Below are 27,869 nucleotides of genomic sequence, written 5' to 3' on the forward strand. Positions count from 1 at the left end.
TCGATGATAATGGATGACGAATTGGGAGCAATGACCTCTCTAGAATGAACCCGATAAGTATCATGAATTTTGAATGAAACTAATGTAAGATCCTGCTATTTGCGAACAGATAACAGGATTAAGAATGAGATGATGATGATTTGTGAGCAGTGACAGCTCCCGAATGAACCTGATATCGAATCGTGAATCACGACTGATTCAATGGAATTGTCGTGAGCGCATCAAGAGTTCTTGCAGGATGAGATGGCCACACAGCTAGAACTGATTGAACCACTCTGTTTAGTATGAACTTAGTGATGGATTGGGATCCCCGGAAATGATTACTCACACACGGAAGTGCTTGAGTGCAGATGGAATGATTGACCAAATGACTGCAGTCTCGGAAATCTATGGACATGATCGCAATATGGGATTGGTTAATCCAACATCAGTGAGATTCGGAATGGATCCAGATGCAATCACTAAATACGTTGCCAGGAATCATGGTCCTAGATTAGAACGAACTCTATGGATGTGATCGCAATATGAGATTAATAAATCCGACATGAGTGAGGTCCTGTGTCACGAAGTGATGACGTGGCAGTGAAACCCTAACCCTAAAAGCTTGTAGAAACCCTAACCCTAAAAGGCTGCAAACCCTAATCCTAATTTTGGCGTGGCTGCGGAAAATGCTGACGTGGCTGGCCATATAGCAATTCCGGAATTCGCGAAGAACCTGCCACGTGGCAGAAGTACGGACGCCCGCAGAAAGCGGCGCATATTGCGAAAAATCAAGCTGTGGCAGATCAGCTTTTGGACAGATCTTTGGCATTGCTTTTTCTACGCAATGGTTGAGAAAGAGAGACAGAACCCTTTTTGCTTTATTTAGGCAAGGGCTGAGAGAGAGGGGAAAAAAGCCCTTTTGCTTTATTTTTCAAAGCTTTTAAAATTTCAGCTTTTGAAGCTTTTGTGGGCTTTGCTTTTGGCATCCCTTTTACCTTTAAATATGTGAGCAGGCCTCTCACAAGTCAGAGCATCTGGACGCAGAGTGAGTGTGAGCGCCTGCCCGCACTCTTGTACTTTGAACTCACTTTAATATAAAAAGAAATACCGAAAGGGGCGTCAGTCTTTGGGGCCAATATCTCTAGGCATGGAACTCTGCCTGGCCAGTGTCGAATAAATTGTGAACTGTGAATTGTTTTGAAGTGGTTATTTGGTGCTGTTGCGGTAGATTCTTGACTTGGAGTGTCCAAGTCTGTTACAGTGGTATCAGAGCACGGCCGATTTCTCTTCTATGGGAAATCCGATCCCAATTTTTTTTCCGCGGCACCTATGGCTTCAGGCAAAGATCAGTTGTCTTCCTTTGCATCCGGAGATGCGGGAAGGGATCACAACGAAGATTCCGGCATGGAGTATGGCCTGCCTCGGCCTACTCAGGCAGAGCGTCGAGAGATGGAGCGTCGTCAATTGATCGGTGATGCAACAAAGATGATGCTCAATTTTGCGAAGGACCCAAAATTTGCAAAATATATGAGCGAGACTTCTTTCTAGGAAGTGCATGCGCAGTGGTAGAAAACCACAACACCACCCCCAAAACCCACTCTCAAGAAACCTTCTGCTCACAAGAAGTATTCAGAGAAGGAATTAGAAGAGGTGGTTGATGCACGCATTGCACAGCTTTTTGACGCGCAGAACAAAGCTAAAAAGCACAGCAAAAAGCAGAAGAAAGGCACTGACTTCCCGGGTTATTTGGGTCGTCAGTCGACATTTCAAAAGGCAAAGAAACAGAAGAAGCGTGTTCGATTTGAAGGAGTACCCAATTCTTCTTCTTCTTCTTCTTCTTCTGACAGTTCTTCTAGCTCATCTGACTCGAGCGAAGAAGACCGAAAAGGCAAAAAGCGAAGCAAGAAACAACGCTTCGGAAAGGGCAAGAAAAAGGCAAAGAAGTTTAAATCTAGCCCAGTGAGTGACAGTTCTACAGAGGACTCGTCTACAGCCAGTTCAGACTCTGATGAGAGCAACTTTTATGCAAAGAAGAAGAATTTTTACAAAACCAACCAGTATGACTTTCTGGAAGACAAAAGCAAGAAAGTCCGAGATTTTAAAGAAGGTGGACAGTCAATTAAATTTGACACGTTTTTGGGATATAGAGATGCTTCGAAGGCTGTCTTTTGTACAACAGTTTGACATCGCTTTTGCAAGAGGACATTACTCAGAGCACTCTAAGATTCGAGAGAGTTGCCTCTTACTTTAAGGGGAATGCTTGAACTTGGTGGTCAACGCTTCTATTAAGCAAGACTGCGCTAGTTAAATGGCTGGAATTCAAGAGGCTTTTTATTTCTTCTTGGTTGACTCGAGAGTATGAACGTGATATACGAATTGCTTGGAACCATCTTCGGATGACCAAGAAAGATACAGTGGACGCTTATTGCGAGAGATTTTGGAGCTCTTTTCTACCCGCCTCTTCATTTAAGAAGATCTCGTTCAAGGAACAGATTGAGCGGTTTACCTTGGGTCTACCTATAGAGATCCGAGATCACTGCTTGGAACAGAAGTCAGCTTCTATTAAGGACTTGACGAGTCATGGGAAACGGGGTTTTGCTATCCACTCTGGCAGTCTGACTTACCCCACCGATGAGATCATGACACAAAGAGCTGAACAGACTTCGACAAATGAAGGTAGAAAGAGAAAGAGGAACTCAGAAAAGAAAGATGCACGACCCAAGCTTGCTCCTCAGGAGAGAGCTCGCTTCATCAGGGAGGGGAAGTGCTTTGGATGTGGGGAACGTGGACATATCTCCGCGAAGTGCCCTAAAAAGGCACAAAAAGAACAAAACAATAAGGACGACGAAAGGCCTGAGAGTTCAAGAGCAGCTGAGGAACGTGGAAGAAAAGGCAAGATGAAAACAGGATTGGTTCCAGATTGCGTGGCGACCGGATCCAGCACGTTGGACGAGAGTACAGAACTTTGCCGAGCTTGGGGCAAAGTGAAAGACCAAGAGGCCCTGATCTTCTTTGATGGAGGAGCCAAGGCCAACTTCATTTCACTCCCGATCGGATGGGACCACTTGTGGAGGCAGTTCTAGCGGCGCCCGGCAGGGACGTAGCCATTACACCTTTTATTGGCAAACTTTGGTTGCATTGTCAGGGATATTTGGGGCATGAGGACTTTTACATAATGCCTTTGGAAGGTTGTGATGTTCTCTTGGGAATTCCCTGGTACCACAAGAACAACGCCGTGGTCGACTATCGGGCGAGGAAAGCGACTTTGACTATAGAGAAGGGCATAACCATTGTACTTGACATTAAACTGAAGGGCGAGTCTGTCCCTATTGTATCGGTTCGGCCATTTCTAAATTAATGAAATCTAGTCTGTTTGTTTACTCGATCTTTATAAAAGAGTTGAGTGATGAGGATAGGACAAATATGTCTAAACTTGATAAAGAACGCCAAGATTTTCTCCACTCTCATGCCAATTGCTTCTCAGAGGGCCTACCAGGCGAGTTACCACCTGTTCGTCCTGAAGATCATACCATTGATCTGATTCCTGGAAGCACACCACCGAACCAGCCACCTTACCGTGTGAGCCGAGCACATAACGAAGAGATTATGAACCAAGTGAAAGACCTCTTGGAAAAGGGTCTTGTCCAGCCTTGTACTTCACCGTATTGCTCTCTAGTGTTGTTGGTTTTGAAGAAAGACGGATCTTCGAGAATCTGCATCGATTATAGAGCTCTCAACAAAATCACCATCAAGAACAGATTTCCAATTCGTAGGATCGATGATATACTCGACAGATTACAGGGATCCTCGTGCTGATTGATTTAAAAAGTGGATATCATCAGATCCAAATCGCGCCGGGAGACGTCTATAAGACAACCTTTCGGACAACTTTTGGTTATTTGAGTATTTGGTGATGCCTTTTGGCTTAACCAATGCTCCTGCGACATTTAACCGGATGATGGACATGATTTTTTGAGAGTACAGGCTATTTGTTGGCACTTTCTTTGACAATATCATTGTTTTCTTTGAGAATGAGGCAGAACATAGAGATCATTTGCATCAGGTCTTTCAGGCATTACGAAATCACAAGTTATTAATTAATGCAAAGAAAAGTGTATTTTTCCTACTAGAGATACACTTTTTGGGACACATTGTCTCAGCAGTAGCAGGAGTGCAGATGGATCCGGCCAAGATAGAGACTATCCGTGATTGGCCTGATTTGAAGAATGTCCATGAAGTTAGAAGCTTCTTGAGACTGTGTTCGTATTACAGGCGGTTCATTTGAACGTTTGCAGAGGTTTCTTCCCTTTGTATATCTTGGCACAGAAAGGAGTCCCTTTCTCGTGGGGACCCACAGAGGTGATTGCCTTTCAGACTTTGAAAGAGAAATTGACTACGGGACCAGTTTTGACTTTGCCGGACTTGCAGAAGTCATTTGAAGTATATTGTGATGCTTGTTGTCATAGTCTCGGTGCGGTCTTAATGCAAGAAGGCCATGTCATTGCTTACGAGAGCCGATTGTTCTCAAGGCCGGAAATGACAGCACAAATTTATGAGAAAGAGCTTTTGGCTGTTATCCATGCTCTTACTCAGTGGCGGCATTACCTACTCAGAGCGGATTTTACTGTCTTTACAGACCATCAGAGTTTACACTACTTCTTGTCACAGAAGCAGCTATCGGAAAAGCAGATGCGGTGGGCGAACATCTTGTCACAGTTTCACTTCCAAATTGTCCATGTTCAGGGACAAAAGAATGTGGTGGCAGATGCTTTGTTTCGGAAACCGTTGGTTTTGGCTATTTCCGCGATAAATCATAGGAGCTTCGAGGATATGGTCGACCAGTATGCCACAGATCTAGATTCTGCTGACGTTTTCTCACAGATACGGGATGGGGAGACAGTAGCGGGATATTCCATTAGGAATCGCTACTTGATGAGGAAAACCATATTGTGCGTTACACAACCGTTGAGGGAAAAGGTTATGATTGAATGCCACTGTCCACCTTTTACGGGTCATGGCGGCATTGCTACCACCATGAAAGGGGTAGAGAGATATTTCTTTTGGCCGAGACTCAAGAAGATGTGGAAGAGTTTGTGCGCAGTTGCTTGGTATGCCAGAAGGTCAAGTTTGATAGGCATAAAGCACAGGGATTGTTACAGCCTTTGCCCATACCCACCCGCCGATGGGAAAGTATTGCAATAGATTTCATTTTTTATCTCGCGAGAACAGAGAGTGGTCATGATGGTATCTGGACTGTTATTGACAGATTTAGCAAACAGGCTACGATGGTATCTAGACTGTTATTGACAGATTTAAAAAAAAAGGCTCATTTCATTCCAGTGAAGAAAACAGTTGTAAGGTGCAACGGAATGAATGTTGTATTTCCTCAAGTTTAGTGATCCTTATTGCTCAAGGTTCCTTTTAGTTCTTAGGGAAGGAGAGAGCCTTCCGTCTTATGGAGTGCTATGATCACGAACAAAGTGAGTGGATATTGTGCGTGCAAGTGAATGAGACTGAGAGAAGGAGAGAAAAGAGATACGACACCCGAGAGGTTGTAAAACCCTCCTCCGAAGGCCCCACTCTCGTCAGCGAGAGTGGTCTACTTTGATTGCACAAAGGTGTACAATGCGTATGCAATGGAACTCTGCCGACGACAACGACGGTGATGACGACGACGACTTAGGCTGAAATCTGTGATCTTCTATTGGCTGAATTTCATGGACTGTTTCGGGGCTGAAGTCGACTGTTGTACTGCTGTCCTTATGGCTGAGAATGATGGCATTTGTTGGGGTTCCTGCTGAAGGTGAAAAACGCTGAAGATCTGCACTTTTGGCTGCGTTTTTAGGGCAATATCCTATGTTGGAAAACGCTGGACAGCAGGTCTATCCAATGCCGGAAAAACGCTGAAGTGTGCAGCAGTGATAGCGTTAGTAAATTGCTGCTCTTGGCTGAAAACTATGAGTCAAAACGCTGATGTTGCTGATGTCAAAAACGCTAATGATGGGGGCTATTGGTCGCGGGAAATACGCCAAGGAGGAGTGCTTGATGGCGAGGCTCTACTAGGGAAGGAAAACGCCAAGAGATGGGAGAGGATGGCCTAGGGTTGAAAACGCTAGGGGTGCTGAGAGGGGGGGTACTGCTGAGAAGTTGCCTGTTGAGCGGGAAGCTCCTGCTGCCTCTTCTGCCAATTATTGCTAACTTGGGTTTGCTTATATATTAACTTAGCAAAATTGCCCTACCTACTGTTGTTGGAAAGTCACTTAAAAATAATAAGTGAAAATAACCAAAAATAGGAAAATAGGCTAAATGCACTGGAAAATTCCCCCGATTGAATCTGATTGATTCTGAAGGGAATATTGATGATCATGTCGTGTGCAACCGGAGGATATGCATCTATGCCAAGTAACTGGGCATGCACGGTCTACGAATAGACTCACAAAAGTGCCAGATCACTTCTAATCTAAACTGACTGGACTGACTGAATCCTGATCATGTTGTAGCTTGTCCACGGACACATAGGGTTGGATGTGTCACATGACATCCCCTCCTTTTCAAAGTGAGGTATTGGTACCAAACTGTATGGCGTCGAGGGAGATCGCCAATAGCATCCGGAATCCTGGAAGGGACTCTTCGCCGGCCCACTCTGATGTGTGGGTCGTGCGGTACTTGAACTTCATAAAGGTCTGCAACGCTTGCTTCTTTGGGCCGTGGCGAAAGTGACACAAAATCTTCTGAATCTCCTTCCTTGCTTCAACTTTGTCTAGAGACCTGCTTCTTTCGTCTTCAAGAATCTCCATGGCTGAAAATTCCTGAAACCATTTCCAACACAAAACCATGAACATACCCATTCCATGTAAAGTGAAGGAAAAAAATCTTGTCTTCTCTAAAGACCGTGTATTCAATGTAGATGAACATAGAGACGGAGTGACAACCCGTTCATCAAACACATGCAAACAATGCGCTCGAATCTTTTCTGTTTGATTGAAATCAATCAACTGTGGCAAATCCCAATGGACATGCCCATGCGTGGTGCTCATACAATCATGTGCTCGTTCGGAAACTGTGTCATGCCAAGGAAGAGACATGGAATGTGACTTCCGTACATACAAACTTTTCAGCTTTTCATGAGCAATCCGCATACATTCGTGAGCATTCATGATAGAAATGTTCTCAACATACAATATGTCATGCCTAGTAAAAGGGATCACATAACGATGCTGACTAAAATACAGGAAACTGTCACGAATGAAACACTCGAACAATGCGTGCATATCAATCATGCGAACACACAATACTTTCTGTGAGGGTTCTTTGGACCAAGGCTCGAGAGCCAAGATCGGTTCGTCCTGAATGATTGAATCGTCCTGTGGGGGTTCTTTGGACCTCGACTCGAAAGCCAAGATCAGATCATCGTGATTGATCGAATTTACAACGAGGTTAGCTTCGCTAGAAAAAGCATCCACTAATACATCATCCTTGTGAACAATCACATCATCTTCATGCAACTCATCATGCTTGTGAGAAATCACATCTTGATCATGCAAATCATCATGCTTGTGAGAAATCACATCTTGATCATGCAAATCATTGTCATTCAAATCATCATGCTCATCATTATCATGCTTATCATTGTCAATCAAATCATCATCATGCTTCTCATAATCATCCAAAACATCATGCTTATCATCATGCAAATCCTGTGTATCATGCTTTGGAGAAGAAGAGACTGAGAGAGTCTCCTTCTCCTGAATCTCTTGCATCTGTACCTTCGCTTGAGAAAAGAGTCGCAACATCTCTTGCATTCTTGCTTTGTTCTCGCGATCAAATTCTGCTTGTCTTGCTTTGTTCTCGCGATCAAATTTGGCTTGACTTTCTTTTTCTTCCAAGTCGTACTGACGCTCTATGGCTGCCATTCCTTCTTCGTATTCACGATCTATGGCTGCCCTTCGTTCTTCGTAGCCCTTCCTTTCTGCTTTTCTTTCTTCGCGTTCTAACTGTCTTTCCTTAAACAATTGCTTCAACTCCTAGGAGTTAGTGCAATCCTTGACGTAGATGGGGAAGGGGGAGGGTCGGAAAAACCTCCCGGTGGAGAAAATTCTTCTTCGCCTCTCTCAAACTCATCACCTCCAAGCGAAGTATCCATTCCGCTTTGAGTGATGACCATCCACTGAAGTCATGGGTTCTTGTGGTCTTGGGTTCTTAAGTTCACGAGGAACTTGGGTTCTTGCAGGTCTTGGGTTCTTGCAGGTCTTGGGTTCTTAAGTTCACGAGGAACTTGGGTTCTTGGGTTCTTGAGGTTCTTGAGGTTTTCTTTCGCTTGCAAACCGTGTCTAAGAAGAATCTTCTCTTCACCTGAGTTCTACTCCTTTCCGCGGGCGTACGCCTTGGCGGCCTTGCGCTCACACCAAGGTTGCTTTTTCCCACCTCACGTCGATTGGCCGGTTGCTAAGTGCATGGTCCGTTCTCAATGAGTGAAAAGAGACACAAGGGGAGGCTGGACAAGCCCTTCTTTCTTGGGATTCCTATCACTCTTCAACAAAACACGATTAGGAATCGACACGCCCAAGCGAACTTGGGTTTGTGCACTTGCAACAAGCAAAAAAAATTCTTGTGGTTCTTGTGGTTCTTTCCTTGAGTAATGCAGAACACTTCCAAAGCTCTGATACCAATGTTAGGTGCAGCGGAATGAATGTTGTATTTCCTCAAGATTAGTGATCCTTATTGCTCAAGGTTCCTTTTAGTTCTTAGGGAAGGAGAGAGCCTTCCGTCTTATGGAGTGCTATGATCACGAACAAAGTGAGTGGATATTGTGCGTGCAAGTGAATGAGACTGAGAGAAGGAGAGAAAAGAGATACGACACCCGAGAGGTTGTAAAACCCTCCTCGGAAGGCCCCACTCTCGTCAGCGAGAGTGGTCTACTTTGATTGCACAAAGGTGTACAATGCGTATGCAATGGAACTCTGCCGACGACGACGACGGTGATGACGACGACGACTTAGGCTGAAATCTGTGATCTTCTATTGGCTGAATTTCATGGACTGTTTCGGGGCTGAAGTCGACTGTTGTACTGCTGTCCTTATGGCTGAGAATGATGGCATTTGTTGGGGTTCCTGCTGAAGGTGAAAAACGCTGAAGATCTGCACTTTTGGCTGCGTTTTTAGGGCAATATCCTATGCTGAAAAACGCTGGACAGCAGGTCTATCCAATGCCGGAAAAACGCTGAAGTGTGCAGCAGTGATAGCGTTAGTAAATTGCTGCTCTTGGCTGAAAACTATGAGTCAAAACGCTGATGTTGCTGATGTCAAAAACGCTAATGATGGGGGCTATTGGTCGCAAGAAATACGCCAAGAAGAGTGCTTGATGGCGAGGCTCTACTGTGGAAGGAAAACGCCAAGAGATGGGAGAGGATGGCCTAGGGTTGAAAACGCTAGGGGTGCTGAGAGGGGGGGTACTGCTGAGAAGTTGCCTGTTGAGCGGGAAGCTCCTGTTGCCTCTTCTGCCAATTACTGCTAACTTGGGTTTGCTTATATATTAACTTAGCAAAATTGCCCTACCTACTTTTGTTGGAAAGTCACTTAAAAATAATAAGTGAAAATAACCAAAAATAGGAAAATAGGCTAAATGCACTGGAAAATTCCCCTGACTGAATCTAATGGATTCTGAAGGGAATATTGATGATCATGCCGTGTGCAACCGGAGGATATGCATCTATGCTAGGTAACTGGGCATGCACAGTCTACGAATAGACTCACAAAAGTGCCAGATCACTTCTAATCTAGATTGACTGGACTGACCGAACCCTGATCATGCTGTAGCTTGTCCATGGACACATATGGTTGGATGTGTCACGTGACAACAGTCAAGCCGGATCACTTAGCGAGACTGTTTGTGGCCCAGATTTTCAGATTACATGGCATGCTTGAGACGATTGTCTCCGATAGGGACCCCAGATTTACGAGTTTGTTTTGGAAGGCAATTTGGGAGAACACTGGCACGCGGTTGTAGTTCTCGTCATCGTTCCACCCGCAGACTGATGGGCAATCTGATATTGCCAATTCAGTGGTTTTAGATTTATTGAAGTCTTATATCTCGGATCAGAAGACTCAATGGGAAAAGTATCCACCTTTGGTGGAATTTGCCTACAATAACACGATACACTCTTCGACGGGGAAGGCGCCATTTGAGATTGTTGAAGGTGCTACGAGGGTTCCACCCTTCCTAAGCACGAAAGATAAGATTTTTGAAGTTGATGAGTATACGCGTGACTTGGACGCAACTTTTGCCAAGGTCCCCGAGGCTTTGCAGAAATCGCAAGAACGACAAAAGAAGGCAGCGGATCGCCATCGTCACGATTTGAAATTGAAGGAGGATGATTGGGTACTCTTACGTTTTGAGAAGGCTCGCCTGAGAAAGAAAAAGGGAAAGGAGAGGCTTTTTCCAAAGCTTAGTATGAGATACTACGGACCTTTCCAGATCTCTGAAAAGATCAACGATGTCTCCTTCCGACTGAAATTGCCTGACACTTGGAGGGTTTACAATGCATTTCATGCGAGTCTCTTGAAACCTTTTAAAGGTGATGTGCCTGATGATGGGGAGCCCGATGAGCAACCCGAAGTGGAAGAAAACGAGGAGATCCTTGTTCCTGAACATATTTTAGCACATAAAGACACAAAGAATAAGGGTAAAGTACGAAGGCGGTTCTTGGTTAAATTCAAGAACTATCCTGCATTGGATGCGAAGTGGATGGAGGAGGAGGACCTAGCAGATACTCCTCAGATTGTGAAACTTTACCTCGAAGCTTTTGGTTTAGCATAGTCTACTCCAAAGGGAACCCAGAATTCAGCTTGGCCGCAGATCTGGTGCAGTGGGATGCACAAGAGGGGAGTTACTGCGCTCGTTTGTCAACAGATGCCTTGATTTTAGAATACTAGAGTCATTAATGTCTCTTTGAGCTTCAGGGATACTGAGAGCTGACAATATTCTGCTGTATGACTATGAAATGGAATTCCTGAATATGAAACTGATTTGTTCTTGACTTGTTTTTAAGTGCAGGAACTGATAGATGAAATGGCTGTAGCATTTTGGTCTAATTGATCTCGAATAGAGATGGTTGCAATAGGGGTTAGTCAATCGGGCATCGATGAGGTCCCGACTGGATCTAGATGCGATTGCTAGCTACATTGCCGATAAATCATGGTCTAAGATCCGAATGAATGTTGAATGTCATGTGATGTGGTGTCATGTGACTGTCGATTGGTACATGTGCTAGATGTGTGTTCCTAGTACGTAGGTACTAACAGTCAGTGTCTGCTAAGACGGTTTATGGCCTCTGTCTGTTTTGTAGGCGTAATTGAGGGCGATTACAATGCTTTCAAAAGAGGGGTATGTCACAAAGTGATGACGTTGCAGTGAAACCCTAACCCTAAAAGATTGCAAAAACCCTAACCGTAAAAGGCTGAAAACCCTAACCCTAATTCTGGCGTGGCTGCCGAAAATGCTGACATGGTACAGTAGTCTCGGAATTCGCAGAGAACTTGCCACGTGGCTGCAGTACGGACGTCCGCAAAAAGCGACGCATATTGCGGAAAATCAAGCTGCGGCAAATCAACTTTTGGACAGATTTTTGGCATTGCTTTTTCTACGCAATGGCTGAGAAAGAGAGACAGAACCCTTTTTGCTTTATTTAGGCAAGGGCTGAGAGAGAGGGGACAAAAAGCCCTTCTGTTTTATTTTTCAAAGCAGCTTTTGAAGCTTTTGTGGGCTCTACTTTTGGCATCCCTTGTACCTTTAAATATGTGAGCAGGCCTCTCACAACTTAGAGCATCTGGACGCAGAGTCTGAGTGTGAGCGCCTGCCCGCACTCTTGTACTTTGAACTCAGATTAATATAAAAAGAAATACCAAAAGGGGCGCCAGTCTTTGGGGCCAATATCTCTAGGCACGGAACTCCGCCGGGCCAGTGTCGAATAAATTGTGAACTGTGAATTGTTTTGAAGTGGTTATTTGGTGCTGTCGCGGTAGATTCTTAACTTGGAGTGTCCAAGTCTGTTACATCCTGTGCGGATCTAGATGCGATTGCTAAATACATTGCTAGGAATCACGGTCCTAGACTCTATGTTATATAATCTGAATGTGATGTGACTGTCGTCTTTGTACAAGTGCTGGATTTGTGTCGTCTAGTGTGTTGGTACTTAGAGTCGATATCTACTGAATTGGTTTATGGCTTGTGTCTGATTTTGTAGATGTAATCGAGGGCGATTACAATTCTTTCAAGAGGTGGGTGTGTCACAAAATGGTAATGTGGCATGACCACCCGTGGACAAAGTTGATGACGTGGCAAAATACTGTACGGGCAGGCAGCCCGAATTTCACGTTGACAGTGCCACGTGGCAATGTTACTGATTTCTTGGATTTGCGTTGACTACTGACGTGGACAAAACAGTACGGATTTCTTGGATTTGTGCTGACTGCTTATGTGGACAGAATAGTACGGATTTCTTGCCTTTGTGCTGACAGGTGCTCATGTGGCAGCTTGTACGGATTTTCGTAAATTGTGTTGAGTGCTTTTTCTGCCAGACTTTTGACCAGATGTTTCTGGGACTTTTTGCTTTTAAGTTTGGAAGCTTTTGGGGCTTTGCTTTTGGACATTTCTTGTAAGAATAAATAAGCCCAAGGGTCCTCACTCTTCAAAGCATGTGGACGTTGAGTCTGAGAGCAGAGGACCCCTCGTGTAACCGGCCTGTTTAATCCAAAAAGGGCGGTAGACCTTAGACTTAAACCTTATTTGCTTTCACCCATTTAATTTGTCGCCCACTTTACCTGTACTTTCAAGACACAACAAAAGGGGTAAGGGATACAGGATGCTAGATTGCACCTGTATGAGAAGACCGACACCAGATTGGCCCCTAAATAGGCACCCCTTTCGGTATTTCTTTATTCTTTAAAAGTGGGAATAAACGTTGTGGTTCCCTATAAGCTGCCCCGCACAACCTTGGCTGAATTTCAACTGTTCTGGCCCGATTTTGGCAGCATAACTGTACTAGGAACTTTCACAATCAGTATTCCCACGCATTGGATGACTTTCCCGATGCATACGGACATTTTGCAAAACCTGGCGAGAATCTGCAGCACGCTGAATTCTCTGTTTTCTGCTCCGAAAATGTGCCAGATCACCTGTACAGCGGTCCCCTCGCGTCCCCGAAGCTCCTGGGGGTATTAGGGTCCGTTTAGGGCCAAAACCCTAAACCTGCAAAAAAACACAGCAGGCTGTGATTCACTGTTTCGGGCTCTGTTTTGCGTGGCGGTCGCATCCGTAGCAAGTCCTCGAGCTCCCGCACCTGTAGGGCTACTCGCCCTTTGAATCGGATGAGATTTTGCACGTGAAACCTCTCCGAATCACCTGTACCTGCGGGGGATTAGCCGCTAGCTAATCCAGTACCTGTGCAAGAGGCTCTTGCCTTGGCAATCGCGCATGAACCCACACAACTGTACATTGGTCAATTGAAAAGCCTACTAGAGGGGCATAACATACTGCCATAGGGGAGAGAGAGAGAGCAGTGCGTAGCGTGCAGGGCATCACTCCTGGCACCGCACTGTACATAGGAGGGAAAGCGAGCACTCCATAGCTCTTAACCTGTGACAAAATCTGAAAATGAGCCTCTCCCAGCTTAAAATTCAGCGCCACCTTCTCTTGCATGAGGAAAGTGCACCAAAATGTGCCACTTGGCGCATTTACAAGCATTTTCCCGTTTCGGGGTTGCCGCCTAAAAATCTCCCAACCGGTTGCCCAGTTGACTTCACGGCAGAGTAAGAAAATGTTCTCCTTGTCAATCCGGAGGTAATGACGCAAACACATTTTCAGGTCCCAAAATAGCAGTTCCCTAAATTTTAGGAGATGCTGCCATTGTATCTTTCTAGGTCATCTGACCCCCTTTGTACACTGCAGCCACACCCAAAACTGAAATGTAGCCTCTGTAGCAAAGGATTCCACTTTGGCTAGTCAATGACTCCACTTTGGCTAACCATAGTCTTTGTCCAACCTTAGTGCTCTCTTGCCCTCAGGCCTGGACTCCCTCTGGACAGTTCCACACTAGCTATGCAATGCAGGGCAGTTAGATTTCCAGAGGGTGTTTCCAAAAAGTGAAAATGAATAAATAATAAGAAAGAAATCAACAAAAAGGATAGATAGTAGTCACACGCTGGTGACATACCCCCCTCTTGAAATCTCAAACGTCCTCGTTTGCTTCTATGTCGTACGTGCTCACAGTCAACACTGGTGTATTCAACACCTGTCGACACATGTACGACACATACATGCTCATTGTCAACCCTGGTGTATTCAGCACCTCGTCGACACATGTATTGTCTGCGTGTGAACCCTGTCCCAATGACATAGTGGTAGCTTCACACTCTGCCATCGCTTTGAGTCATTAATTTTCCAATGACAAAATGGTAGCTACGCATTTTGCCACTATCTTTTAGTACACGTTTGGATCCAGTAACACTTTCGAGCATACCCAAACTGACAGTTAAAGAATGTAGTTACACATGTACCCTTTAATAGAAGCAATTACTGTATTGACAAATTGACAAGAAATACTCACTTCTATAGCACTAACCAAACTTTTGGACTTTCCATAAGAGCAATTGCCAAACTGACAATCTGTACACCTCTAACATTCATGTAACATGTACTTCATTTAAGCTCACTTTAAATAACATGTACATCATTTCTTTCAGAAGCCATTGTCACACTGACAATCCATGTAGCTTTGAAACTCAAGGGGTCAAGGTAGGTTGCAAATCGAAGGCTTCAAGGTAAAGTGATAACACAGTTGGTGACTCTGCAAGTTCACCTTCTTCCATCCACTTAGCATCCATTGGTGGATAGTTTCTGAACTTTACCAAGTAACGCCTAGCAACCTTGCCTTTCACTTTTCTTTCTTTATGTGCCAAAATCTGTTCCAGGACCAAGATCTCGTCAAGTTCCTCGACTTCCGGTTGATCTTCAGCTGGCATATCCTCTGGCACATCACCCACATAGAGTCTGAGAAGACTCACATGAAACGCATTGTGAATCTTCCAACTCTCAGGCAATTTCAGCCTATATGCAACATCATTGATTATGTCGCATACTTGAAAAGGTCCATAGTAACGCATGCTGAGCTTTGGAAACAGTCTTTCCTTGCCCTTCATCTTCTTTAACCTTGCCTTTTCAAAGCGTAGAAGCACCACCCAATCACCAAGTGAAAATACCACTTCACGACGGTGACGATCAGTTGCTTTCTTTTGCTTTTCCTGACTCTTTTCTAAGGCCACTTTGACCTTCTTATACATTTCATCCATGTCCTGAACATACTTGTCTGCTTCAAATATCTTGTCCTTTGTATGCAGTATGGGAGGAACTTTCTTGCCACCTTCAACTATCTCAAAAGGTGCCTTGCTAGTTGATGAATGCACTATATTATTGTATGCATACTCCACCAATGGCAAATACTGCTCCCACTTTCCTTTATGCTCTGACACATAGCACTTCAACAGATCTAGGACAATAGAATTTGCGTCTTCTGACTGCCCATCTGTTTGAGGATGAAATGATGAAGAGAATTTGAGCGTCGTGCCCATATTCTCAAACAAGCCTCTCCAGAACAAACTTGTCATGCGTGGATCACGGTCGCTAACAATCGACTGTGGCATGCCATGATACTCGAAAATATTGCTCATAAACAAGCGTGCCATCTGATCTGGCTTTATCTTCTTCCTGACAGGAATAAAATGAGCCTGCTTGCTGAATCTGCAAATGATGGTCCAAATACCATCGTTTCCTGTTTGCGTCTTGGAAGATCAAAGATAAAGTCCATAGCAATACTTTCCCATGGTTTATCTGGAATAGGTAGTGGTTGCAATAGCCCTGGTGCCTTTTGCCTGTCAAACTTGATCTTTTGGCATATTAGGCATTCTCGCACAAAGGCATCCACATCTCTTCTTAGTGTAGGCCAGTAGAAGAATGTCTCAACCGCTTTAACTGTAGCATCGATACCACGATGCCCTGCATACGGTGGGACATGACTCTCTTCCATAACTTTGCGTCGCAATGGCTTTGTGACACACAATCTGCCATGCATCATCATGAACCCACCTTTGAGAAGATAGTGTTCATGACGTTGTCCATCCATTAGCTGCTCGAAGACCCTTGCAAAATCTTCATCATTTGCATATTGTTCCCTCATATCATCAAGTTCATGATGATAAGGAATTGACATAGCTGAAATTTGTGGCTTCCTTGACAAGGCATCAACCACAACGTTCTTCTTGCCTTCCACATGCACAATCTGAAAATGGAACATGGACAAGATATTTGCCCATCGCATGTGCTTCTCAGATAACTTTGTCTGTGTCAAGAAGTATCGCAAGGTCTGATGGTCCGTTTGAACAACGAAATCTGCACCTAGCAGGTAGTGTTTCCAACTTAAGAGCGCATGAATCACAGCTAGTAACTCTTTCTCATAGACCTGCATGGTCATCTCTGGCCCTTGCGAAATTCTGCTCTCATAGGCTACTACCCTACCATCTTACATTAGCACTGCACCAATGCTACTACCACAGGCATCACACTGGACCACAAATGACTTCCTAAGATCTGGCAACACAATGACTGGATCTGAAGTCATCTTTTCCTTTAAGAGATTAAAATCTGAAATCTCTTTCTGTGTCCATCTAAAGGTGACTGCCTTCTTTTGAAGAGCATGTAAAGGTGAAGCAATCTCAGCGAAATTTCGGATAAACCTTCTGTAATAGGAGCATAGTCCCAAGAAGCTTTAGACATCGTGCACCGTCTTCAAATCTGGCCATGACGTGATCGTTTCAACTTTAGCAGGGTCCATTTTGACACTATCCTTTGAGACAATGTGTCCCAGAAAGTGAATCTCTTTCACGAAAAATTCACTTTTCTTTGCATTGATGAGCAACCTATGGCTGCGTAGCTCTTTGAACACAATGGCCAAGTGATGCCTATGCTCCTCTTCATTCTTTGAGTAGACTATCATGTCATCAAAGAATGTACCAACAAACTGCTGGTGTGGACGGAAAATTCTGTCCATCATCCTATTAAACGTAGCAGGAGCATTTGTGAGACCAAAGGGCATCACTAAAAATTCGTAAAGGCCAAACGTTGTTCTAAAAGCAGTCTTGTGCACATCCTTTGATCTAATGCGGATCTCATGGTACCCACTCTTTAGATCTATCTTGCTAAACATAGCTGCTCCTTCTAATTTGTCCAGAATATCATCAATTCTAGGTATAGGGAACCTATTCTTGATGGTATTCTTGTTCAGTGCACAGTAGTCGATGCACATACGCCATGAGCCATCCTTTTTCTGCACCAACAACACTGGAGAACAGAATGGAGATGAAATGGGCTGAATCAGCCCCTTTTCTAATAGCTCCTGTACTTGGCTCATTATCTCTTTCTGCTGAGCCGCACTAACCTTGTACGGAGGCTTATTTGGTGGGCTACTGCCTGGCACCAAATCTATCGCATGGTCCTCGGGTCTCTCTGGCGGTAATTGAGACGGTAATGAATCGGAAAAACAGTCACTATACTGTTGTAAAAACATTGACCTTTCTTTATCTAACAGAGATAAATTTGATTCATCACAATCTGACACTTCACGTGCAAAAACCAAGTATGCAGAAAGATGCTTTTTTATTATAGAAGTAATAGCAGAAGCTGATACAGTGGGAATAGACTCCCCTTTAAGCTTTACATCCAGAATGTGAGTCTTTCCCCTGCTCTGTACAGTGATCTTTTTGTTGTAGGCATCCATAATTCCTTGTACACGAAATAACCAAGGAATACCTAACAACACACCACATCCGTCCAGTGGCATGATGTAAAATTCTTCAGCATCTACATAGGACTGGATATGTAGGCGCAACTTTCCGATGATGGGTGTCACAGCCTCTGTATGGCCAGGACATTCCAAACCTGCCTCTGCTGTATACCCCATCTCTTCAGGTCTGATTCCCAACTTTGAAGCCAATTATGGGGAAATGAAGTTGGCTTTGGCACTTGGATCAAAGAAGATAAGCACTGTTTGATCCCTGACCTTTCCCCATGCTCTGCAAAGCTCACTTGCATCTGAATTTGGCTTGTCGTCCACCATATCTGGCACTAGACCAGCCATGGGCTTCTTTCCTTTCCTGTCCTCCTTGTCTTCAGAATCAGCTGGCCTTTTCTTTGTAGGACAATTGTAAGCAATGTGGCCAGGTTGCTCACAGATGAAGCATTTGTTTTCTGACCTCAGGACCTTCTTTTGCTCTTCCGACTTGTGAGGAAAACGTCTGTTCCATTTCTTTGCTGGTCCCTTTTCTGATCCAGCTTTAGCTTTGCCTTTCCCTGTGTTGGCTGGCTCCTGAGTCCCTTTAGGAACCTCATTGGGAACGTACTTCTTCGCTGAATTTTTCTTGGCTGATCCTTCCTTGACGCCAGTATTAAATTCACAATCTTCTCCCTTGAGAAAACCATTGCCAGTGTTTGCTACCTCGATGAGCTGCGTCAAAGTAGTGACTTTGGTCTTCGTGCAGTACTTTCTCAATCCTTTGGATAGGCCACAACAATATTTTTCAATCTGTTCTGTCAATGGCACAAACCTATAGGAAGTTACTGGAATAGAGCTTTCCAAAACTTTCGATTGTAGTCATCCCGATTCTTGCAAGTAGCAGCATTAAGCTGGTGCCATTTTGTCATGACATCTGCTTCAAAGTCATCAGATAACCATGCTGCTACAAAAATCTGCTTGAAGTAAATCCATGTGGACGGAGCTTGCCCTTGCAGCAATAAAGTTGTCCACCATTGTCCCGCATTCCCTGTCAAGAAAGTGGCTGCCTTACGGACCTTTGAAGCCTCTGTAAAGTTTCCCTTGCATAGGCCTTGTCAAACTGCTGGAGGAATGAGAGAGCCTTCTTCCTGTCATCAAACCCTGTAAAGGTCGTGAATGTCACACATTTGTCACCTTTTTTGTACGGAGTTGGCCTCTCCAGCGGCGTTAAATTGTCATATGGAAGTGACTGAAACATGGGAACACTGTTAGGGTTCATTTGTGTTCACTGACCGCAATTTAGTTGACCTAGAAATGCCATATTTGGTTGCTGATTTTTAATTCCAGCCATACCAAAATTTGCCTGTGGCATCCCAAATTGGCCCTGAGTGCTTTGAAACCCTGGTAGCATGCCCGTGACACCATACATGGGATTAGGCATCATCGTTTGAGCACCCCCGAACACTGTTCCTGGCGTGTAAAACTGATTTCCAGGTGCATGACCAGCCATGCTCTGGAATACCGATCCACCTCCAAAATAGCCAAGATGTACTGAAGGTGGTGGGAAGACTTGTTGCATAGCCTGTAGGTTGCTTCCCTGCCCATTAGAACCAGCTATAGGCTGTTGAAAGGTGGCTGGCTGAACTGGCACATCTTGAAAGACTGGCATTTCAGCCACCTGTTCTTGCACCTTAGGCATAGGTTGTGGAGACTGCATGTTCTCCGTCAAGTGCACAGGTGTTTCCATTGACTGTGCAGTATGAATCACCTGTGCTCGAGCCTTAACAGGCTTCTGAATACGATCAGTGACCCAACTTGCTGAGACGGAAGAGGAGGTTGTAGAAAGGCTAAAAACCTTGGATTCTGCATTACTTGTGTGAACATAGCCACAGTAGTAGCCAAGTGGGTCCTGAATATATCATCATCCGTCTGTGGTGGTCTTGAAGACTCACCCACTTCATGTGTCTGTTGACCCTGTGAAGAATCATCTAGTCGGTCAGCAATAATTGCAATTCCTGTGTCTGGTCTATGATCCCCTGCGTCTTCAAGCCCAAACTGACCAAGGCTCACTTCTATGGGAAAATTTGATTTAATCCCGTCGATGGAACCATGAAACCGGCCTGTTTAATCCAAAAAGGGCGGTAGACCTTAGACTTAAACCTTATTTGCTTTCACCCATTTAATTTGTTGCCCACTTTACCTGTACTTTCAAGACACAACAAAAGGGGAAAGGGATACAGGCTGCTAGATTGCACCTGTATGAGAAGACCGACACCAGATTGGCCCCTAAATAGGCGCCCCTTTCGGTATTTCTTTATTCTTTAAAAGAGGGAATAAATGTTGTGGTTCCCTACAAGCTGCCCCGCACAACCTTGGCTGAATTTCAATTTTTTTGGTCCGATTTCGGCAGCATAACTGTACTAGGAACTTTCACAGTCAATATTCCCACGCATTGGATGACTTTCCCGACGCATACGGACACTTTGCAAAACCTGGCGAGAATCTGCAGCACGCTGAATTCTCTGTTTTCTGCCCCGAAAATGCGCCAGATCACTTGTACAGTGGTCCCCTCGCGTCCCCGAACCTCTTAGGGGTATTAGGGTCCGTTTAGGGCCAAAACCCCAAACCTGCAAAAATACACAGCAGGCTGTAATTCGTTGTTTCGGGCTCCGTTTTGCGTGCCGGTCGCATCCGTAGCAAGTCTTCGAGCTCCCGCACCTATAGGGCTACTTGCCCTTTGAATCGGACGAGATTTTACACGTGAAACCTCTCCGAATCACTTGTACCTACGGGGGATTAGCCGCTAGCTAATCCAGTACCTGTGCAAGAGGCTCTTGCCTTGGCAATCGCGCATGAACCCACACAACTGTACATTGGTCAATTGAAAAGCCCACTAGAGGGGCATAACATACTGCCATAGGGGAGAGAGAGAGCAGTGCGTAGCGTGCAGGGCATCACTCCTGGCACCGCACTGTACATAGGAGGGAAAGCAAGCACTCCATAGCTCTTAACCTGTGACAAAATCTGAAAATGAGCCTCTCCCAGCTTAAAATTCAGCGCCACCTTCTCTTGCATGAGGAAAGTGCACCAGAATGTGCCACTTGGCGCATTTACAAGCATTTTTCCGTTTCGGGGTTGCCGCCTAAAAATCTCCCAACCGGTTGCCCAGTTGACTTCACGGCAGAGTAAGAAAATGTTCTCCTTGTCATTCCGGAGGTAATGACGCAAACACATTTTCAGGTCCCAAAATAGCAGTTCCCTAAATTTTAGGAGATGCTGCCATTGTATCTTTCTAGGTCATCTGACCCCCTTTGTACACTGCAGCCACACCCAAAACTGAAATGTAGCCTCTGTAGCAAAGGATTCCACTTTGGCTAGTCAATGACCCCACTTTGGCTAACCATAGTCTTTGTCCAACCTTAGTGCTCTCTTGCCCTCAGGCCTGGACTCCCTCTAGACAGTTCCACACTAGCTATGCAATGCAGGGCAGTTAGATTTCCAGAGGGTGTTTCCAAAAAGTGAAAATGAATAAATAATAAGAAAGAAATCAACAAAAAGGATAGATAGTAGTCACACGCTGGTGACACCTCGAGTGTTGTAACTTTGCTCAAGCATAATATAATAAAGAAATAGCGAAAGGGGCGCGAGGTTTTGGGGCCAACACCTCTGGACACAGAACTATGTTGGGCTGTGTCGACCAAATTGAACTGTGATTTTACAGTTGTGAAGTATTTTAAGTGATTCTCTTGTGTGTGATGTCAGATTCTCGTCTCTGGGGTGCCCAAGCTTGTGACACTTGCTCTTAGAATAGTCACCATTTGGGTGTTCTTGGAGATTTTCCAGTAATAGAATCAGCCTCTTTTTCTTGCGCACGGGGAGATCTATTAACGTCCACGGGAGGCCGAACTCGACCCATGGGGCAAACAAAGATGACTCGTTACATTCCACTTCTGGTGTTGATAAAAGGAAGATCATAATAGTAATCAAAAGAGGGGGTAGTGTCTTCTTTGGAACTCTAATGACTCGTAAGAGTTTACATTACATTACATTGGATGTGGGGGGCGGGGGGTGTGAAAATAGTTATAGATCTAAGTAGGAGGTGGATTGTCCCCTTTCTGGGGGTGGGGTGTGGAAATCTCCCATGATTGCTTTCCCGCCTCTGTACACTGCCCATTTGCTATTCTTTCTTGCTTCTTTGACTTTGGCCAGCTCTATGGGCCTATTCTTAAGCTACAATGGGGTAAGTTCATCAGCTATCCATACCCTTGTCCCCTGGAGGGACCTTGTCTACTTCATGACTGCTATTTTCTTAGATTTTCCATAGCATGATACCTTTGCCTGTGTGCCTATGAATACAATGAAAGTGAGTCCCCCTAGGTTCACGAAAGGTACGACCTTGCTCAGCTGTGCTTTAAGAACATCTGTTTCCAATAAATAATCATCTTCAAGCTCTAGGGAAATGTTTTCCCTATCCGAGCCTAAGGGAAGCCCACCTATTCTGATTAGGTTCTGTATGCCCTCGACCCTTTCGTTCTCTTTGATTACTGACATGACCTCTTTAACAAATGTGCCGAGTTTGAGAGAAATGAAATGTTATATTAAATGTCTTCAAAAGGCCAAAATGACCTATGAGACCAAACTGATACAATCTTGGTGGATCTAATCCAATGTCTGGGTACAAAAATAAAATAAAGTGAATAAAGTGAAGTACAACGAAAGACTAAAAACATCATCATCATCATCATCATCAGTGCCCGAGGATGCCCGACATCGAGCGTTGTCGGAGAAAGTACTACATCGGTCGCTGAAGAGCTTCGTCAATGTCCACCTCTGTAAATAGTCGTACTCGACGTCTCGCATGTCGTGCTAGAATAGTCCTGATCCTCTGATGGAGCTTCCGTCGATGTCATGGTCGCCATCGTAGATGTGGGCTTCTAGCTCTCTCGAGCTCAATGGCTCTGTCAACTAATATACCTCTGGTATAAGTGGGATGTGAAGTCTGCTCTGGAGCATGCTCATCTGGTTGCTGAGCCCTTGCTCTAAAGAAGTCAGTAATCTCCCTCTGTGAATGTCTCCCATTGCCTAATGTCTTCAAGAGACTCTCCCTGTGTCTACGCAGCTCTAGCAAAAACAACCTGAGGCATCTCCGATCTTGATATCTCATGACTCTAGCCAATGGTCCAAAGCCCTCTCTGAATAGACAATGAAAGCGGCCTCGTATCTCATAGTATACCGGCCAATGACAATGTGGTGTAACTCTGACTTTGGCTCTAAATGACACAACTGGCATATACTGGCCTCTGCTGGTACTCTCCTAAATCTGCCAGTCTCAATCTCTAGCTGGTGAGATGATGTGCGCATCTGACCAATAGCACATCGTATCCCATAGGATAAATGAGTGTCCATATAGGCCGGTCTGATCACATATCCATCTTCTGTTAGTTGGAGAAGATGCTCTCTATAGAAAGCCATCTTCGTTCCCAACTTCTGTGTCGGCTGTATCCATGTGCTCTTGGTATCTAGCTGAATCAAATCGTGATGTATGAGTCTAGTGATCTCTGTCCGAGAGATAGGGAGGGTGCATCCAAGGAGTGGAGGCAGTCTATCCATGCTGAAGCCATGTGACTGAAACCATGATGTCATTTTCCCATACCAGCATGCTGTGCCCCCCTGGCGCTAGCTGTCGAGATGACTCAAGGGCTAGTCGAGCATATCTATCTTTGGGAAGGTCCCATAAATTATGCATGAAGGATACTGATCTAGTAAGGGCCTCGACCACGAGAGGGGGGGCAGCTAGCTTGGCTCGAATATCTCATGTGGCACTGACGCCTTAGCCCGAAACAACTGAGAGATCATAGAGACTCGAGGCCTCTCCATTCATCTCCATCCATCAGTGCTACCAAATCTGCCATGGTGGTCCACTAAGGGTTTCCATATCTGAACCCCGTATAGCATAGCTGAAGCCACTAGAGTGTCAAAAAGCCACAACTTTGTTCGAGGTTCTTGAAACTAAACCTGCGAACACATCTTCTCCAACCCCCCCAAGGTTGCATAAGCTCTCATCAATCTTGTTTCTGCTGCTCTCCTCAATGAAAACACCTGTCCGCTGAAGACTACTCCAAGATAGGTGTATGCATTTGTATGCTCCACCATCTCCTGGCCATATGTAAAAGTGGGTGTTGACCTCCAAGCCCACTGTGGTGTGGTGTTAAACACCATAACCTTGGGTATCGTGGGCAAATGTGTACAAAGCATCTAAATGACGTTGCATCCCCTCCGGGGAGTTAGAAATCAACACAATATCATCAGCATATAACAATAGTGGGATCCATGTCCCTGCCAACTGTGCTCCTCTGTCTCCATCCCTCTTGATGTAGTCAGCAACCTCATCCACATACATGCCAAAAAGTTAGGAGATAGCGGGCAGCCCTGTTTCACCCCAATACTGGAGTGAACCAAATCAGAAATCCCCTTTGGAGTGTGTACACGTCCCACTACTGACTTGTATAGAGCCATGATCCCCCAAATCAACTCTTTGGGTACTCCCATCTCCTGCAGTTTGCGCATCAATCTAGCTGTGGGCACTGTGTCGAAGGCTTTGCGGAAATCCACAAGGCAACTATAGAGCCGTCTCCCCTCTCCTTCAGTTTGCGCATCAATCTAGCTCTGGGCATTGTGTCGAAGGCTTTGCGGAAATCCACAAAGCAACAATAGAGCCGTCTCCCACATGATCTCCCCTCCTCAACAATGGCTGAGTGTCAGAATATGATCAAGAGTAGTGAAACCTCTCTTGAAACCTGCCTGTCGTGCTGCCCGTACACCCTCTCTCTCCGCCCATCTACTCAACTCTTGCTCAAGGATGGATGCATACAACCATGCCAATGTGTGTCCAATCATGATAACACGGTAGTTCCGAGGCTCCATAGGGTCCCCTGACTTGAAAATAGGTACGATAGTGGAAAAACTCCCAAGTATCAGATAGGCCCTGGCACCTGGCCCATTTGAACATCATTGCTAGAAGTTCTGTAAGCAGATCTCTGTCATGTATAGAATGCTCTGCTATCAGGCCATCGTGATCATATGCTCTCCTGGTCTTCATTCTGTCAATGGCTTTCTTTACCATCTCGGCGGTAAAGAAAGCACATGTGTTTGGGCATGGCTCTGGTGGATCTGGAAGAGGTGGCTGCCTTGAGACTGTGTAGAGGGATGATGCATACTGACCCCATACCTCCGTAGAAGTGATGACTGGTGGGGGAGAGTGCTCATGGAAAGGTCGCCATGCTTCGCCTGAATCCCGACTTAAAAACAACTAATATAAATCCTGCTCTAGTCCAGCTAGAAAGGCCCTCTTCTTCGGTGGTACCAAACGCCAAGAAGCAATCCGTGACTGCCTGTGAGTAATGACTCCTAGAAGTACCTCCCTCTGCCCAAAAAGCTCACTGCCATGTCAGCTTTTTCCGTAAATATCCGTGTTATACAGCTGCCAACTGTACTCTTCTGTCCATGAATGCCACACCACAGAGTTATTACAATATCCCGGGGTAATGACCACCAGTAATGAGAATTCTCATGTGAAGCAGCGGCTAGTGGATACCTTGTCATGTTGAGTACTTGTGAAGCAGTGAATAGTGGATAACTCGTCATGAATGAATGCAAGAGTGAGCCAACCGGGCGCACGCTCAATAGATGGAGCAAATGCAGCAGAAGAACATCCGAATCTTGGCCTTGCTGACCGGTATTCACCAACAGAAGTGAACCTGATTATTGCTGCCAACCTTGCTGTGAGCTATCCCAATCTGGTGGTGAACTGTAAAAGTGAGAGGGATAAGGTGGCTGTGACTGCTATCGTGTAAAGGGTGAGGAAGGGCTACCGCTGCTATTGGCTGAAGGGCGAGGGTAAGGCCTAGGGCTGCTACTGGCTGAGGGGCAAAGGCCCTATAGGCTGAGATATTAACGGGCTGGCTACAGACAAAATGGAATGGAGGTGTGGCTGAGTTGTGTAAGGTAGCTGCAAGAAACTGCGCATGCTGAGTTGCAAAGGGTAGATCCAATGGATTGGGTTGTGAGTGGATAGGCGACTTTTTTAGTTGGGGTGTGAGGGGATAGACACAGCAGGTCTCAGCTCACAGGGGCTGCCCGCGTTGTCGCAGGCTCTAGTTGAACATACTTATACATCTATAGGATGCTAGTATGTGCATGGGACATTCAAAATTTTGCATGTGGCACACACATTTGTATAAGTTGTTTATCAATGATGCGGAGAGACAAAGTGGTCTTTGTACACTAATCCCGGCCTTTTCTCGACATTAATGGAATTTTACTATTTCCATTATCCCCACTATGCAAATGAGCATGTTGGATATGTTTGATTGTTTTCACTTTATGCTGGAAAGGTTGAGGGGATTTTACGTGGCCGAGTATAAGTGTTTGTATCTTGATGTTATCAGATTGGAATACAGTAATTCCTGAAGGGACCAGTCCGCTAGATGTCGCAGCGTTACTGAAACGGTACCTCCAGATGCTTCCAGAGCCTCTACTTACTTATCCTGTGTACAATGAGATCAAAGAAGCCAGAGGCAATGTTCAGCAGCTTGCAGATCTTTTGAGGACTATTCCTTATGCACACTATTCTACTCTAGAGTGTATAACATTACTTCTTCTGCGGGTTTCTCAAAAATCGGCACTGAATAAGGTCTTGAATCTTCTATCTTACTCCCTTTGATTTTCAAGAAATGTAATCTGTCTCATAACTTAATTATCCATTGGCTGTAGATGGATGCCCACAATTTAGCTTTTGAACTTGCTCCTTACCTTTTGTGGAAGCAAAAGATTGGTCCTCATGCTGATTATCAGCCGCACATCTCACATGATGGCAGGTCGTTAAGCGCCTCTCGTGTTCAAAACTCTGATATTCGAGGTAAATTCAATGACTTGCTTCTGTGCAGGTTGCTTCCAATATTTTCTGACCTCATAATCAAAGCTTTTCTCTTCCAGATGTGGACAGTGTTATACCTTTGGATGATGAACCAATGATGGCTGATTTTGCAATCATTGAGGCTGTGCAGTGCCTTATTGAGCAGCAGAAAGTCATTTTTGCTGAGCCAACAGAGGCTATATGGGATGAGTCAGGAGAGTAACGTGGCGCATTTTCCTCTTCCTCCTCTCGGTGTTGTGGAGCTTGTATTTTTAAGCATATGTTAGAGTCTAAAGCCCATCTCACTTAGATAAAGCGGTATAGTTTGTAAAATAAGAAACAAAAAAAAGTCACATTTTTTCACCTGATGAGCATCACCTCCCATTGCAAGCTGGCAGCTAGTGTTTCATAGAAAATTTGTTCATGGGATTTGGGTGCAAGGTGCAGTATAGCATATTGTAATGTACATGAATAGTATATACTGCTTTTTTTTTTTTTGGAGTGCTGACATGGTTGCCTTTGCATTGGGTGAGCTTATTCCTTTTTTGACTCTCTCTCTCTCTCAATAGCTTTCATGGTACAACACATGATAAAATCGCGAGGCTTGCCTACATAAAAGTGCATATAGTAACGAAGTAAACCAATATGAACTCTTACCTAAGAAAGTCAAATTGTTTTTGTATTTCTAAGACATGGGTTTTCAAATTGGAAGAGAAAGAAACTAGGGGCAAGTAACTTTTGCAAACAAAGGAACATCTTTGGCAAAATATTGCCAAAGTTAGGGCAAGGTAATGGGGCCTTGTGCCCATTACAAAATCTGATTATAGATCCATGTAGCTAACTGAAGCTATTACAAAATGTAATTACACATCCATGTAGGTAGTTGTGTCAAATGTTGCTTTATGAAATCCTTTCAACCAGTAAAACCAATTGATTCCTTTACATGAAACATAACAAGTCATATATAATAAAAAATATAGGAGTCCGGAAGCATGAATGTGGTGACATCTAGAGAGCATTTGATAGCAAGAGAATGCACTACACCTCCATCGCTCTACAAGGCCATGAGATCTATGTACAAAAAAATTAGGATATGATGTCTACTAGTATATTAAATGTTTTGCAATAATTTTTTATTTTTAAGAAATGGTGGTA

The 27,869-nt window shown here is 44.7% G+C and overlaps 1 protein-coding gene across 2 annotated transcripts in view; it reads left to right on the plus strand.

Annotated features, from left to right (window-relative positions):
* Positions 1-27,251, plus strand: part of LOC147447560 (small G protein family protein / RhoGAP family protein) — a 71,024-nt gene extending 43,773 nt beyond the window's left edge. For both annotated transcript variants that reach the window (XM_086523289.1, XM_086523290.1), the window contains exons 8-10: positions 26,248-26,492; positions 26,573-26,717; positions 26,795-27,251. In XM_086523289.1, coding sequence (XP_086379415.1) covers positions 26,248-26,492; positions 26,573-26,717; positions 26,795-26,937 — 533 coding nt within the window. In that variant the 3' untranslated portion in view covers positions 26,938-27,251. The remainder of the gene's footprint in view (positions 1-26,247; positions 26,493-26,572; positions 26,718-26,794) is intronic.
* The last annotated feature ends 618 nt before the right edge of the window (positions 27,252-27,869 follow it).

Source organism: Adiantum capillus-veneris, chromosome 11, assembly GCF_014529385.1.
Source record: "Adiantum capillus-veneris isolate H3 chromosome 11, ASM1452938v2, whole genome shotgun sequence".
Taxonomy (NCBI): domain Eukaryota; kingdom Viridiplantae; phylum Streptophyta; class Polypodiopsida; order Polypodiales; family Pteridaceae; genus Adiantum; species Adiantum capillus-veneris.